Raw genomic sequence first — 16741 nt, 5'->3', positions numbered from 1 at the left:
AGCTCAATCACACACCTTATGTGTGAACATATTCATGGGCATTATTTCTAAGTCAACCCTCGTGATAAATGTATTGGAATACACATTAAATGGATCTACTCTCCCATCACATTGGTTTAGGTTTCGATGTACACATAGAATGTAGCATATAACCCAAATCTTTCCCATTTGTTAGTTGTTGATCCATAATCAATTAAAATTTATTAATAATCACCCCCCTTAATTTCCAATAAAATGTTGTGTGTACTTAGTCTCTTTCTCTTCTCACACATGGCACCATCTCTTTTTGGGGAAAAAGAAAAGAAAAGAAAGGTCTACCATCTCTTTTCTGTACTACTTGATCGTTGACAGAATTGTTTCTACAGGTTGTTTACTATTATCATCTAAGGCTAAACAAGAATGGCATGTAACTCTGTACTCATGGTAAAAATCCATGTTGAAGTTGTTAAGAATATTTGGAAGTGTCCATGGATCATTTAAATCACTTTAAACATAATAATAAACCACTGTTGGGGGAAAAAAAGTGTACTCATGGATGGATGGTTGACATTCAAAATTTCCATATCTAGGAAATACTAGTGATTGGGCTTTTAGGATCAACTCTAAAGAGGCATGGGCAAGTAATCGATAATTGTTCTTTTTTGCATAGTTCAATCGGAAGAATACCCTCATTGCCTCTTACAATATCTAAATCCTCATCAAAATTGGGAGTTTTTGACATAGTGTAATTGCTGTGATAAATATGTTTATTGTAGTAAGTGGGAGTTCTCTCCTCGACCAAGTGCGTGTCTTGTGAATAGGCTCATTAACTTGTCTCACAACCCCTGTAATTGTAACCATAAATAATTTGCAATAACATTGTACTATTTTTTACATGCAATTAATATAATTGTGTATTTTCACCAAAAGAGGGAGGGACAAAGAAATGTTGTAATACTACGATTGCAAAACCTTGATGGGATCATAGGGTTGATAATCTATATATATTCGAGATAATGTTGATGAATTCCCTCATTTCTAGGGGGAAATAGCTCCTAGTAGCACATCCCAACAGGTAGAGTTGTGATGCCCATGAGAATTCAAGATATGTGGCTCAAAACCTTTAAATGGCTATTCATAACTTATAAGGGTTCCCACAAATGAACTGGTCAAAATACATATTGATGTTAGCATGCACATGGGCACTAGATGGGAGCCATCATTTTATCCAATGTTACCAAAGCATCATAGCTAGCAATCTTTGATCATTCTCGCTCCTAAAGTCCCATCCCTCCCTAGGAAAGGGTTCGCTAAAACAAATGTATGAGATGTAGTAGTAGTAGTTAGCACGCACAAGCGACATCGAATTCAACAGTAACAGATCGTCATTCGCCATAGTTGGCCAAAATGCGGTTGTTGACATTCCCGAGTTGTGCTAGGTGTACATCAGAAAGAAGGTCCATGATTAGTAAGATATGAAAACAAGCCATGTGTGTGTATCCAGAGAGAGAGAGAGACTGGTAAGAAGAAGTTGTGCTAGGTGTATCCAGAGAGATTGATAAGATATGAAAACAAGTCATGGATAGGTGGTTAACACATGATGTGAAAAGAAACCAATCAACCAAATTTAGAAGGGAAAACAAGTTTTCCTCTTGTTTTATTATTGATTGGTTCCTACACAAGCTCTCATTACTTTCATTTTTTGTTTTTGTCATTTTATACTTTTATGTATGTATGTATTGTTTTTTGGACAGACATGTGTAAGAGGAATAAATAATAAATAGTAAATAATGTTTTCTTTTCCTTTTTTCTCATATTAAAATGAGAAGGAAAAAGTAAAAGAAAAACAAGAGGCACATCCATGATCCTCTCTTAAGCCTTTCTTCTTCTTACATTCTCTTCTTAATTTGGAAGCTCCCCACTTCTTCTTCCTTTCTTTCTTTCTCTTCTGTTGCATATAACTTCTTTTTTTATGAAGCTATCCATAGCCTAATCAATCCTAGAATTAACACCATGGTTCCTTCTTCCTCCTCTTCCTCTTCAATATCATCTCCACTATGTCTACTACACTTAACCTCCTCCATTGTAACTACTCTTCTTTTCTTCTTAATTTCAACAAAGTGCTCTGTTTCTGCAGATCTTTCCTCTGTTTTCTACACCATGTCTACTCCAGATCATGTGGAGTTTGTTGATGGTGGCCAAGAGATTCATTTAAGCTTGGATCAGAAAAATGGTATTACATTATATATATACATGATATAGATATAGATTTAGGGATTTGTATGGTAAGTGTATTTCATTGTTTATACAAGAATGAATCCAATGTACATTCAATTAAAACTATTGATAAAAATTAACCATGGTTGGACCATAACTCTCCATGCAAATTACATCTCAGTATTTAGGAATCCAAATCCTTACAAATTAAATAAATGATCTCATTCCTACAAATTCATCATCATAACAAATCAAAACTATATTTTCGTTACACATGTGAGTGTGAATATGTACCTAGTTTCCTATGTACAAAAAGAAAGGAACACTAAATGAGAAGCTTGATGAATGACAGCCTCTGGCTTTCAATCCTACGATCAATACTTATTTGGATACTTCAACATGAAGATTAAGCTACCATCAGGAGACTCGGCGGGAACTGTTACAACATATTATGTGAGATAATTACTCTCTAAAAATATTTAATTAAACTTCATTCATAACTCTAGCATTTAGAAATCCTTTACAATGACAATTTCTGATGAATATCAATTATATACAATGATGAGGTAAAGAATTATTAGTGCTTATAATCATGGATCTACTACTGAGGTTACATAGAATTATAAGGACAAAACATGGAGCTAATGATAGGGTTAAGACATTATCAATGTCCATAATTGATGGAGTTATCTCATTAACCAATATGTATCTAATTGAATTGTAATTATGAATGCAGTTTTCATCACTAGGAAGCAACCATGATGAATTGGACTTTGAATTTTTGGGCAATGTGTCTGGGCAACCAATTACCCTACAAACAAATGTATATGCCCATGGGGTAGGTGGGCGAGAACAACGCATTAACTTGTGGTTTGATCCAACTTCTGAGTTCCACAACTACACTCTTCTATGGAATCTATACCAAGTTGTGTAAGTTAGCACTTTGTCTCTTATTCCATTTACTGGGATCTTACTTTCATATTCACGGAGTTGTTAAGTTAGGAAGACAAATATTGTCTTATAGTAACTACCTTTGGTATCCTCTGAGGCAAATCCATATAGGCATTTGATTTAATCGAATATATTGTCACATCTTGCTTCATGCCAGCTCAAGCTAAGTAGGCTAAATGAACCACATTGGGAAGGTTTGCAAACTCATTGGTGTGTATAAGAAACAATACTAGGGCAACCTCCATCCTGATGACCCCTGGCTTACCACCTTAATTTGCATCATTGTTACATAAGTATATTTTGTAACTTGGATTCGTGCCACAAACTTGTGTCATCATTCCCTCAACCTCTATTTTTTGGCCTTTGAATTCTAGTTTAGTGACTAATGTGCATCGATGATGTTAATTTGACCAAGTTCACCCTCACCAGAATACCCACATTGTTGCTACATACTATCCTTTGCGACTTTGGTTCGTGCCACAAACTTAAACTTGTCATCTAACTATCACCATTAGCTTCAAACTTTTATTTTGGCCTATGAATTCAAACCAATGGCCTCTATCATGCTAACATTAGGTTCAAACTCACCGCAATCATTCACATTGTTGCCTCAACATAACTATATTTTTGCTATTTTGATTTGTGTGACAAACTTATCACCACTCCCTTTGGTCTTTATTGAAGGCCAAGATAGTACAATACACCCCCTAACTTAATGTATCATGCCTTATTCCTAAAGTTATATGTTATGAGTGATTGATCATGTCATAGCTTGATTAGTTAGATACCTTCCCTTGAGACATAAGCTTTGTAAAACTATCCATAAATTTCCATGTGAATTTTAAGGGTGATTGACAAGACATATAACAAATGCAAGGTCATGTATAATATTGCCTACAATTTTAAATGATAATTACTAGGCATCCAACAAGGAATCATGTGATATTATCCACAAACTTCTTGATTGACAATTCTAAACATTTCCTCTAAATCTCATCATGATATAAGAGAATTCAATGGGTATGAAACATTTTCATGAACCACATAAATAAGACCTAGTCATCCTAAACATCATTCAAGGGGAATACATCACTCTCCTAGTCTATCATTCTCTTGGTGAATTCCATCTATTACTCGTGAGATATGCAAAAAGTAACTTATAGGGCCACCTCTACAATTTTCAAGGAAATTCATTCCAAGGATAGTTCAAACCACATAAATAAGGTAGTCATCCTAAACATCATTCAAGGGAATACGTCACTTTCCCATTCTATTATTCTCTTGGTGAATTCCATCTATTACTGATGAGATATGCAAAAGAAAGGCATGTGGCTTTTTGGCAAATATAAATCCAATTTCGTAAGATGCATGTAAGAGGGTCTAAACATAAGGAGATACCTAAATGCTATTTTTGACAATAAATGCGAAAGGGATCACAAGAGGAGCTATAGAAAGATATGTGGAACACCTAAACATCACTTCTAAAACTAGATAGTCCCTTGGTACTTTCAAGAGAACCTATTGAATTATGGAATTTGAACATTACATATATGGAAACAAAGTAGGAGCCAATGCATTGCCAATGAATATAATAAGAACATCAATTCAATTAAACATGGCCATGGCGCACTATCTTAACATAATAAAGACTTGCTTGAAGGTATAATGGGTCAATAATTTAAAATCAATTTAAGGTGTACTTACAAATAAGTTGTTTCTTAAACTAATTTATGAGATATTAATAACCAAAATTTGAACTGAAACAAGTGCAGATTCTTTGTGGATTACATACCTATTAGAGTGTTTCCCAACATAGAAGCAGAAACAGGGGTTCCTTATTTGCACAATCAAAGCATGAATGTGTATGCTACAATATGGGATGGTGATAGTTGGGCAACAGAGGGTGGCCGAATCAAGATTAACTGGACTCATGCACCGTTTGTTGCATCATATAGAGATTTTGGAGTAGATGCATGCACCGAGACCAACACCAATGCGGCATCCCAATGTGCATTACCAAAATGGTGGAACCAATACCAATATCGAGCTTTAGATGATGCCCAACTTGGGCAATTAAAGTGGGTGCAAGAAAACTTGACTATCTACAATTATTGTACTGATTATGCACGATACAACGTTACACCACCAGAATGCCTACACTCAACCCCTATATCACTTGGCACACCATATGTTGCTCCGTCTACGTCAACGGCTACTGCTCCAAGCTCCCCTTCCCCAATAAATGCATCACCTTCATCCTCTGTTTCTCTATCCCTTTCAAGAATGAATAAGTTTGCACTCACTCTCTACATATTTCTCTCTTCTCTATGTATAACAATGTAATATGCTCTCCATTTTTGTTCTATGCCCAATTCTTTTAATAAAAATCCATCACTCCAATGCAAACAAGAAAGGAAATAGAAAAGCAATTATAATTTTGTTTACTACAGTTGCCAAAGTAAAAGAGGATGTTCAAAACATTTAACTATATCTCATTATTGTTATCTTAAAAAAAAAGAATTGTTTGCCCCATGAAAACAATATGCTTACAAGTTTGTCTAGTAATAACCATTTGGGAATCATAGATCAATTTATTGTAAAAATGTTTATGGTCTCAAGTTGGTAATTTACTATAGCTTTCCACGCATTTGTTAGAACCATTTGGGTTTTTTCACTGGGATAAACTTAGGGCCACTTTTAAAGGATAGGGTAGGTGGAAAACTAGTTTTCCTTGGACTTGAGACAACCCATAAGGATCTATGACACATGGCAACCCGTCGTGTTTTGGAAACCTAAGGCTAGCTTTCTCCATGGACATGATATCTTAGAGGTAGTGTAAAACTTTGTACTTTTTTGGTGAGGGGCAAAGTTCTCATGGTTTGGATCTATCATCTCTTTGGCATGGGACAATGATAGAGTTTTGTGTTTGTCTCATTTTTCTATGCTTGAGGATGGTTTGGTGTGGATAAGTACTCTTGATCTGTTTTTCTTTAACCTTTATATCTAATTTCTTAATTGGTACATGATCATGATATTTGGTATTAGAGCCATCTATGTTGATTTTGTTGATTTTGTTGGTTTTTTTCTTGCATGAATATGGAGGTGATACTCTTCTCAATTCAAGAGTCAAGTGAGTGGAGAATCGTTCTCCTCTTTCTTTCCTTTTTCTTAAGTAATTGGATTTTTCATGTATGTGGCACCCATAAACTAATTGTTATGATTTTTTACTATATATAGATTTTGATCTGTTTTTTCATCTCAATACTTAGTTGGTTAATGGCACGAGGATAATATATTCTTTTATTAACTTTTGTAAGCCTTAATTCATGTTTACATTAATGAGTTAAGGCTATTGATATTTCTCTTTAGGCTTAAAAAAATTGTAATATGTTTTCTTTCTCCCTTGCATATTCTGTTCATAGATTTTATCACTCTCTTGGTGTATATGGAAGTATGCTTACATGGTGATGATCCTTACACATTGCCATAACACCATCTATGTGTTTGTTTGTACTTTACGAAGTGGTCATTTGTTTAGTTACATAGCGTCCACATGGGTGGTTATAAATCATATGAAACACGAGTAAATATCAAACAAGGACAAGTTCTATGAGCTTAGATTCAATGCTTATATTGTACATCAATGAAAAATCAACATCATGGCGGCAACAAAGAAGTGTACATTGTAATTTTAAACCTTAATGAAGTAAAGATAGGTCACCAAAGTTTTCCTCACAATGGGCACCATCCATTTCGAACCTTTCATTGTAATAACATCGTCATACATCATAGAGCACGTTATATGTTCTTGCAAGCTACAAATTTATGAGTCCTATGGAAATTCTACAATATAAGCAAATTTACTATTCCAAACTTTAACCTTGAACAATGGGTGTAAGGCATATAAACTCTTCATAAAGTTAATGTATGATATTTTCTCTTCGTGCACACATTGCACGAACCAAGGCACAAACATGAGGGGGATAGTTAGTGAAAGACAATAACTTGGTGTGGAAACCCATATCATACCAGTATACATAGATTACACTAGAAACATCAAGGCATGGAGATTCAGGGAGAAGAGAAATTATGTAACAAGTAATTGTATCATGTTCTCCCCATAATTCACTCTATTTGGAGAATTGGCCTTTTGGAGAATGTCTAGTAGCCCAACATAGACATCAGGATTCATGTCGTGCTATTTCCCTAGCATGCCCTAATGACAAAAACAAAACCCTAATCACTTTCAAAATCAAATGTGTGTCTCACGACGGCGAAAGGCGTGGCCATTGATGGCAAGCGGTTGTCTACCGAGTGTCTGTCCACCCGATCATGGACATTCATATCCTTCTCGTGACATACCCGACCACATCCATCATTAACCACGAGTAAGTAACCAACTAATGTATTCGGATTTAAGGCTCTAGGTGCTCTATTTCCACACGATTGTATCATTGGATTCGAGAGATTATCGATCATCTAGAACACCCACATTGGATCGTGCACATGTTTGCTTTGGGTTTACTAAACCCTAGCATTAGAAGCTACACCTGGGAGCAAAAAAAAACCCAAGGAACAAACCTTAATGTCATTGAAAGGCCAAGTGCGAGGCTCTTGCCATATCCTATCCTCCTCTATCTTTATCTATACCCCCATTACATACATATATATAGCGTTAGTTTTGGATAAAGAATAACATATGTACATATATGATATATCATTTGATCTTCTGTGCTTCTATTTCAGGAAGGCGATTGTTTTAGGAACTTTGCTGCGGTTTTATGCTGCTCGACTGTGTGTGACATAGTGGCGTAACGACAGGTAATTGCTTCTTCCTTCCTTCCTTCCTTCCTTCCTTCCTTCCTTCCTTCATTTCTTTCTTTCTTTCTCGCGAACTCCCCTAGAGAGGGAGCGAGATTCGGGACCGCGGGTTCGAAACATGTACATATGTGTTCAATGCGTTTTTATGAAAGGTTTCTTTGCTTTGTCCTTTTGCTTGATGAATTCTTAACGTTTCTTTTGATCAATGGGTTGTAGGGAGAGAAATGAATAGAAATTGATTTGAAATGAGTTCTAAAGATGTATGTTGTGAATGGGTTTCTTTGCATTTGTGAGTTCTAAAATGTTCTTTGTTGAATGACGTCTTAACATTTCTTTCTATCAATGGGCTCTATCGAGAGAGATGAATAGATTCGAAATTAATTTAAAGATGTATATGGTTAATGAACTGGTAAGGGTTTCTCTGCTTTAACGAGTGTTAATGTGGTAAAATCTCTTTTGATTTATGGTTTCTATAGAGATAGAGATGAATAGAATGTGATCAAAACGTGTTCTAAATATGTGTGTGATTAACTGAATGGTTTCTAGTAAGAGACGATTAGAATGTCATTTGACCTGAGTTCAAACGATATGCGGTTAAAGGGTTATATAGGTAGATAGATAATGTGTTTTGAAATGAGTTATAGATCATGTGTATGGCTAATGGATTAAGCTTTTGATTAATGGGTTCCAGAAATGTCTATTATTAATGGACTGTAATTGTTTTAATCATTGATGGGTTCTGAAGGTGTTTTCATAATGGAATGTTAAGATTCCTTTGACTGTTGAGCTGATGGATTGTTGCTAAGATTTCTAGCTATGTTTAATGAGATGCTCATATATACTTTGGGTTTTAATCAATTCTAATTCGAAAATGGATAGGGTTAATGGGTGCTAGAGGGATGACTTTATGAGTGTTCACCTTTAAGAGGGATAGTATTAAGGAGCGTTTACTTTTAAGAGGGATGGGATTAATCAGTGGGCTCAAAAAATAGATATCATTAATGTGTCATTAAGATTGATATGGTTTCAGTAGGTTAATATGTCATTAACATTGATAGGGTTTCATTAAGCTGCCAACCTAGTCCAAATTCTTCCACACACGTGTAAGAAGATATGAACATTGGAGGAGCCGGTATGCTTCTACGTACAGTTGCGCGTGCAGCTGGACCTGCTGCAGGAGCCAATCCTGTTACATGCGGTGCAGCCTCCACCGCCTTTTGTTCGGCATGTGGGGGTGCAAGCCAAGCAACTCATCATTCCTTACGCTCTTCATCATGCCACCATGCCACCATGCTACAACAACAAGAAATAAACTCAGGTGAGAGAGGTTGATGTCTTGATTCCATTATTGATTCCTAGTAGGGTAAAAAACTATTATCAACTTTGATACACAGAATTGAAATAAATACATCATATAGATAGGTAGATATGATATAGATTATATCACGAATTTTAGCTGACAAAGAGAAGAAGAATAATGACCATTTATTTGTTTGTTTTTGGCAAAAACAACCTTTGCATTTTAGAGGGTCATCCACTTCAAGTGTCCGAGTTTGAAGAGGAAGACTGGGAATTTGCCGAAATGTCTGCCAATCGTCATCCTTATGTGGGAGTTCCATCTTCACCTTCATCTTCTTTGGCAGGAGATATAAACCCATTGACATTAGCTTCAGGTTCATGTGGTTGGCCTTATGTGTTTGGCATCCCTCCCACGCTTGAAGAAGCACAAGAAGCTACTTATGAGCTCGAAATGGCCATCTCAGCGTGAGCACTTATTCTACTGATGCACACTTCTTTGGCTTTTTATATAATTGTGTAGATCTTATCACTTTCTAAACTGTGGTTTGAATCTTGATGATCTACCACAAGGACTCACTATATTTAAATGATTAGCTTGTTCTAGCAACTGAATTCTTTAAATATCGTTTTTGAATTTATTAAAGAATCAGTTGAAAACCTTTACACATAAAAAATATCTAGAAAGTTTCATAAAGCTTCAAATATAGCCATTTGACCCATATTATTTTCATTGGAACCTTGATCCACAATGTAGTTTGATATGATATACCATTTCATGAAGGTTAGGCACAATTCTTTCCCTTGACGTGATATGATATGAGCTCTATAGATATTATGTACGTGCATGTATATAGAATATGTGTACATGTATGGTTCGAATTACAACAGACTATTTGTGCTTAATTCTCATTATAACGATGAACCTTTGGTCTACGGTTCGTTACAGGGCCCGTATTTCAGATATGTCCAATGCCACTAGTGGTTCACAATGTGGTAGCCCAACAGAGAGTAGCTATGAAGGAGATAATTTGATTTCCAGAGCCACAGATTGGATTGAGCCTCGATACATGGCTGAATGTGGTTCTATTCAAGTCCCGAGACATCCAGTGCACGAGGCATTTCATTTACTACAAAGTGACCCACATGTTAAGGTGAGCTGAGGTATGGTTATTTTATAATCATTTTTGCTACAATGTGACCCACATGTTAGCAACATTTGCTACAAAGTGACCCACATGTTTATGGTGCATTCTTTCATAAATCTTTTAACATTTCTTACAATGTGACTCACATGTTAAGGAACATTCGAGCATAATCATTTTGATGTGAAACATAGATGTTTTGTTACCTATGCTTCATTGTTCTTGGTTGTCCTTGGGTGTGTAGGGAGCGGTGATATCTATTGTTTCTGATCCAGATGTATGGCATGCAATGATGAAGAACGAAAAAGTGCAAGAGTTGAAGCAGCTATTGCAAGGTTTGTCCTTGGATACAAAAAAGAAAATTCCTACCCCTCGTTACTCTTTATATAGTATTTGGTCAAACGGCTATTGCAAGGTTTGTCCTCACATATGAGAAAGAAATTTCCCGACCCCTCGTTATTCTTCCGATTGGATTTGAGCAATTTAAGTTCATTATTGGTAATGATTTGTGAGTCTTTATTTCTTAATTATCTATAGGCTCGAGCAAGGAGGAGTCTGTGATTGTATCCGAGGAGGTATCACATCATGACAAGCATGATTGGGTAACTGCACTGGCAGATGCAGTGCACTCAATTGTTGGCAGTTCAAAACAAATAGCTTTTAAAGTGCAAGAGGAGATTTGCCGAATTATAAGAAGTATATTTGGTGTTTCTAGTAAAGGATGGGAGCCATCATCAAAGGATCCGTCTCGAACAGATGATCCTGTTGAAAGTACTCTTAAGTCTTCCATGGCGCTCGCCATGCTTGTCTTTGCGATAGTTCTTCTGAAAAGATTTCATGCATAACATGTCATTCACAGCAATAGGGAATTCGTCGAAAATGAAAATGAGGAATTTTGAGGACTGTTTTTTGGTTAGGTTGGTTTGAGTGTGTTAAGGTAAAAACTTTGAATAATCGCAAAAATTATTTGAAGAGGCATTTTTTATGTCTTCCATGTATATATATTATGGATTTCTGAACCCACCACATTCAAGTATGTAAATGCTGTTTATAAGATGCAAGTGTTCTAGTGCTTTTGATTGATGTCATCTTCTATGATAAACTAGTTTTAGTTAGGAACATGAAAGGTGTGAAAGAAGATCTTTTAAGTTGGGTATCAGTAGCTTGTAAGTGGAAAGATTTATTTAATCCTCTCTTTTCCATCACAAACAAACAATTAATTTAGTGCAATTCCTTAATGATAGCTTTCTTTAGTGTGCTCTGCTCCAGGCAACAACTCAAGCAATTCTTCAATATTTAAAGAATCTCCACATAAGGTGACGTAAGTTATAAATGTAGGTAATTTATTGTTTCGCTTGCATGTTTCAGGTATTTTACATTTCATCAAAGCTGCTGGCTTAAAGGAGTAATTGCAAGTGTAAAGTGTATTGTGACGATGCAAATGAAGATTTCTGTAGAAAATATGAGAGCTTGCAGTTTCTGAGATATTCTAAAATGAATATGATGTAGATGAGATGAGCAATTGATGTTTATAAGGATGTAATTGATCCAGGGCTCTTACCCTTGAGGATTGTAAATTGGTTGGTGAATTCATTTTCTCTTTGGGCCAAAAAGAGATTGAGATATAGAGTATTTACAAGTTCGACAAAATTACTCCTATTTTCTTCAACAAAAATTATATGATTGTTGCAGTCAAAGATGCTAGTGCATAGACCAAGATCCATATTTTTCTCAATCTTATCTCTAAAGTCTCTCAAAATCCTATGAATGTGTCCCAATATGTGAGAAGAAGATTCACATTAAAAATGGCAAGATTTAGATTCAATCCATGCTAGTCCATAGTCCAACGTCCATATTTTTCTAAACTGTTGACGTTGTAGCTTTTCTCAACATTATCTCTAAAATCACTCAAAATCTTTTGATCATTTCACAATATGTGAGAAGAAGGTTCACATTAAAAATGAAAAGCGTAACATGTTTTAGTAGTATAAAAAATATAGCATTCACATCAAAATGACATTAGAGAAAATTAGCATGTTCAAATTTGTACATGTAACATTGGCATAAAAAACTAACATTACATTTTCAAATTGTACATTAGCATAAAACTAACTGTTACCGTTGTAGCTTTTTTCAACTTTATCTAAATTCACACAAAATCTTTTGATCATGTCACAATATGTGTGAAGAAGATTCACATTAAAAATGAAAAGAGTAACATGCTTGAGTAGTACAAAAAATATAGCATTCACATCAAAATGACATTAGAAAAAATTAGCATGTTCAATTTGTACATTAGCATAAAACTACCATTACATTTTCTTGCACATAGAGCCTTTAATACCCGTGATTTATGACCCTTGTTTTCCTATAATTGAAGCTTTCGTTGGGCAGAACTTTGTCACGATTCTTTGACAAGCAGGCTGAGTGATATACTGGAGGATTGACCTTAAAATTACTTTTGAACTTTACGCATGTATACCATTTGAGAACTTGGGAGCCATAATCTATAGCATTTACTCATAGACATCAAAGAAACAAAACCTATATTGTTACATACAAAAACCACTCATTCCTCTAAAAAATAAATCACAAAGAAATTGTCAATAGTACACCTAGTACACGGCACCCTCAAACTAAAACACAAGATGGACTAATTAAGTTATAGTAAGAAGACCTACAACTCACTCAAAGTTTATAAAGAAACATTTTTGGCATTATCTTGTATGCATGTCGTAATACTTAAATTATAGAACAGGAAGAGTTAGTAATCACAATCTGCATTCATATGAAGAGCTCTTTGTGAACATAGACCAATTTTATACCTTCAACAGAAGCACACCAGTTTTACTTCTAAGTTTAGCTTTCCACAAAGTTCTTAAAGTGGTGTTGGCCAAGTCATGAAAAACTCTCAAAATATTCTTCATTTCTACTCTTTTGGTGCAAATTTACACATTTTGTCACTGACCAAAAACATGGCATAAGTAGATATCAACCTGGTTTTTAAAGCCAATAAGAGAATTTAGAAATCTATACATTAAAAAGCAGCGAAGTATCTGGGATGACAAACAAAAATGCCTCCATATTACGAGAATCTCTTGCTCATAGACTTACCAGTGCAATCTCGGAAGGGAAGAGGTATACAAACTCCTGTACCAATGACAACACTAAGTAAATCGGGATCATGGGGCATTGGAGGAGAGAGGTGGCCAGAAGAATGCATCACCACATCCCTTACAGTAGCAGGAATGAGCTTTAAAATGTCTGTATCCATTGCACCAGTCTCAACAATATCCACATTCTCTACTTTTATATCCAATGATTTTTCCTCTGATAAATTTCCCTCTACAATTGATGAAGACTCATTTACTATAGCTTGCCCTAATGAGCTGGTAGATACATTTATCTTCTCTCTCTCATGAATTTGTTCAACTGATGAGCTTACCAATGCTTTCTTTGTTGATTCCACTTCCCTCTTGTTATGATCATTCTCTTCATCTTTACCTTGCATAAATTCTCTTAAATTCTTCATGGTCAATGTAGAAGCAGCAGTCAAAGATTTAAAGCAGTTCGATAATGAGGTTATACCAGTAGCTGCTGAAAATCCAATTACTTTACCAGGTACCTTCTCGGGTGTTGAATCTCGGTCTATAACATTACATTTATGCCTTTCAAGATCATTGTCAGGGACACTGATTGGATGTAGATCTCTATTGAGATGCTCAAGAAGGAGAATGTCATCATTATTTCGAGCAGGCATTGAATCTACATCTACCACATTATGCCTTCCAATATGATTGCGAACAATAATATCATCACCTTGAGCAATTTCTGAAGCTGGATTTACCTCATTATGCCTTTCAACATGACTGTGATCAAGATTGCAATCATCTAGAGCATTTTCCGGATCTAGATCCACCACATGATTCCTATTGAAATTCTTATGGACAAGAAGACCATCATTTCGAACAGTTTCCGAATCTAGATTGTGCATGTTGCATCTGGCAACAGTCTCATGAGCAAGACATTTAGAATATGGTGGAGTTTTTAAATCTAGATTTATTATATCATCATCATTATGAGCAGTATCCAAACCCAAATTTACCACATTATGTCTTTCGATGTTATTATAGAGAAGACGACCATCATTTTGTACATTGTCTGAATCTAAATTTATCACATTGTGCCTCTCAAGAAGAAGTTGGCGGACAAGGGCATCATTACTTCTTCGAAAAGGTCTTGCTTCTTCTTTTCCACGGCCATTCACGATAAATCTACTGGTTTTCTCAGATATGTCATGCCTAGATTCTATGTACGTGTAGTCTTCTTCTTCATCCCTCTCAGACGCATTTCTCTTTCGGCCCTTGACAAAGAAAGATCTTTTCACCTCGTGTTGTTCCCTTCCTTCTCTTACACGACCATCATCCCTGGATTTCTTTTCCGGATCTTGAAACTTACTACTATTATTCACAAGATGAAACATGGAAGATCGAGCGGACGCAAACATACCAAAAGGGATTGCCATTGAATGTTTTTGAAAGGCTTCTATATCTGCTACATCTTGAGATTGTGTGATGATTCGAGAGTTGAATAGGTCACCCGAAGCTTCCCAAGAACGATTACGACGATATGGTGAAATAGATCTCGATCTGTCACTCTCGAATGCTGGATCGTAACTATCATCCAAAGCACCACTTCTTCTTCTTCCTTCTACTTCTTCTGGCTCTTCTTCTTCTTCTTCTTCTTCTTCTACTTCTTCAGGGTGTTCTGTTTCTTCTTCTACTTCTTCTGGGTGTTCTGTTTCTTTTTCTGCTTCTTCCGAGAGTTCTGTTTCGTCTTCAATTTCTTCTGGGTGTTCTGTTTCTTCACATAATTCTTCAGATTCTTCCACCTCTTTTGGTTCTGGTTCTTCTTCCACTTCTCTTGGCACTTCTTCTTCTTCTTCCTCCTCCTCCTCCTCCTCCTCTTCTTCTACTTCTGTTTCGGGCGAAACAAACTCTAAAGGATGTTGCAAGCGGAAAGCTCTGCTATTCTGTTGCCCACGATCCTGTTCTGCTTCTGCTTCTGCTTCTGATTCTCCACTGCTTCCACAGAGTTTGAGGCTAAGAGGAGATGGAGATGGAGATGGAGATGGAGATGGAAGTTTGTTGTGTTGGAAGGCAGGGATCAGTTTCAAGAGTCGCTCCTGAGATGTCGAGACAACGGATTCCTTCAGGATCGAGTCCGCCATGTCTCCTCTCCTCAGACCCAAACCAATCAATCAATCCATCAATCAATCAATCCATCAATCAATCACCCTGCAGGCTTAGAAATCAAGTACACTGCAAAGCAATCATCACACACACACACACACACACATGTATATATATATATATATACTTTGGATGTACTGATGGATGCCCCTCCTACCCCATTCCCTCCCATTCAGAGAAGCCCCCATTCCCACGGAGAGAGACCCTGCCATGGCCATGCCCCTGCCCCTGCCAGGAACTCTTGGTCGGCTGCGAAGAACCAGCCAGACCTCCGGTGATGGGCCGACACCGGCAGCTGCAGAAGAACCCTCGGGTCATGGACATAGGACATAGGACATAGGACATAGGACCGGGGACATGGGACATGGGACATGGATATGGACATGGTCATGGTCATGGCGACACAAAGGGTAAGGATTTCATTTGGGCAGCCTACCCCGCCATTTGGGACTGTGACCGTTGGCTTCTGATCCGCGTTTGGGCCATGTCTTTCTAAGCCTTTTGGCCTTTGGAGCTCCATTGATTGTTTCTTTGCGGATGCGGACAATTTACTCCATGGCTAGAAGAATTGTTTATCAATCGACCACAAAGTAGTTAGATAAAATACCGGACTAATCAACCCATTATTATTTCAATGGGATAGCTCATCAATTAATCCATGATTTGCTCTACGGAATTTTAAGTCCATCAAATGGCTTTCTAATGAATAAATGGATTTTTAGATTTAATCTTGAAAAGTGAAAGAACACAATGAGCCAACCATTCACGGAGAATGAATTAGTTCATGTTCACCAACTATTCTATTGTCACCGCTTCATATGGGTGTCTGAAAGGCGGTGGCAACAAACAAACTAGGCGCACAACATGATCATCACATGTAGCAAATTGTTCCCACTTTTATCATTTGATTGATATTTGCCGCTTCCTTCATATGTGCATCTTCTTGGTTTGTGGAAGGTTGTCAGTGATGTTTACTCGAAAAAGAGATATATGTATATGTATGTATGTAGGGACGCGAACACGGACACAGACACGAACACGAACACGAACACGAACACGAACACGAACACGAACACGAAC

The 16741-nt window shown here is 36.5% G+C and overlaps 3 protein-coding genes across 5 annotated transcripts; 2 read left to right on the top strand and 1 right to left on the bottom strand.

Moving 5' to 3' along the window:
* The first annotated feature begins 1916 nt into the window (after positions 1-1916).
* On the top strand, positions 1917-5591 carry LOC147864762 (putative xyloglucan endotransglucosylase/hydrolase protein 5). Its single transcript, XM_087318911.1, has 4 exons — positions 1917-2212; positions 2549-2649; positions 2933-3126; positions 4920-5591. The coding sequence occupies exons 1-4, from the start codon at positions 1993-1995 to the stop codon at positions 5488-5490; spliced, it is 1086 nt and encodes a 361-aa protein (XP_087175037.1). The 5' UTR covers positions 1917-1992; the 3' UTR covers positions 5491-5591.
* Positions 5592-7859: 2268 nt separating this feature from the next.
* LOC147864761 (uncharacterized) lies at positions 7860-11492 on the top strand. 3 transcript variants are annotated; one of them, XM_087318915.1, is made up of 6 exons: positions 7860-7923; positions 9002-9286; positions 9495-9732; positions 10214-10418; positions 10654-10744; positions 10947-11492. In XM_087318915.1, exons 2-6 carry the CDS (start codon positions 9082-9084, stop codon positions 11252-11254), a joined length of 1047 nt encoding a protein of 348 aa, XP_087175041.1. In that variant the 5' UTR covers positions 7860-7923; positions 9002-9081; the 3' UTR covers positions 11255-11492. The 3 variants fall into 3 exon arrangements, with proteins under 3 accessions (XP_087175041.1, XP_087175039.1, XP_087175040.1); XM_087318913.1 differs by having other exon boundaries at positions 7869-7968; positions 9027-9286; XM_087318914.1 differs by lacking the exon at positions 7860-7923 and having other exon boundaries at positions 8497-9286.
* Positions 11493-13172: 1680 nt separating this feature from the next.
* Positions 13173-15703, bottom strand: LOC147864760 (uncharacterized). The gene is made up of 2 exons (XM_087318909.1): positions 13524-15703; positions 13173-13405 (listed from the first exon to the last, which is right to left on the bottom strand). The coding sequence occupies exons 1-2, from the start codon at positions 15637-15639 to the stop codon at positions 13401-13403; spliced, it is 2121 nt and encodes a 706-aa protein (XP_087175035.1). The 5' UTR covers positions 15640-15703; the 3' UTR covers positions 13173-13400.
* Between the last annotated feature and the right edge of the window lie 1038 nt (positions 15704-16741).

The sequence above is a fragment of the Azolla caroliniana genome, unplaced genomic scaffold (genome assembly GCF_043228905.1).
Source record: "Azolla caroliniana isolate FFs.n. ecotype wild unplaced genomic scaffold, voAzoCaro1.0.p SCAF_4, whole genome shotgun sequence".
Lineage (NCBI taxonomy): Eukaryota > Viridiplantae > Streptophyta > Polypodiopsida > Salviniales > Salviniaceae > Azolla > Azolla caroliniana.
This window is presented reverse-complemented; position numbering and strand designations above follow the sequence as displayed.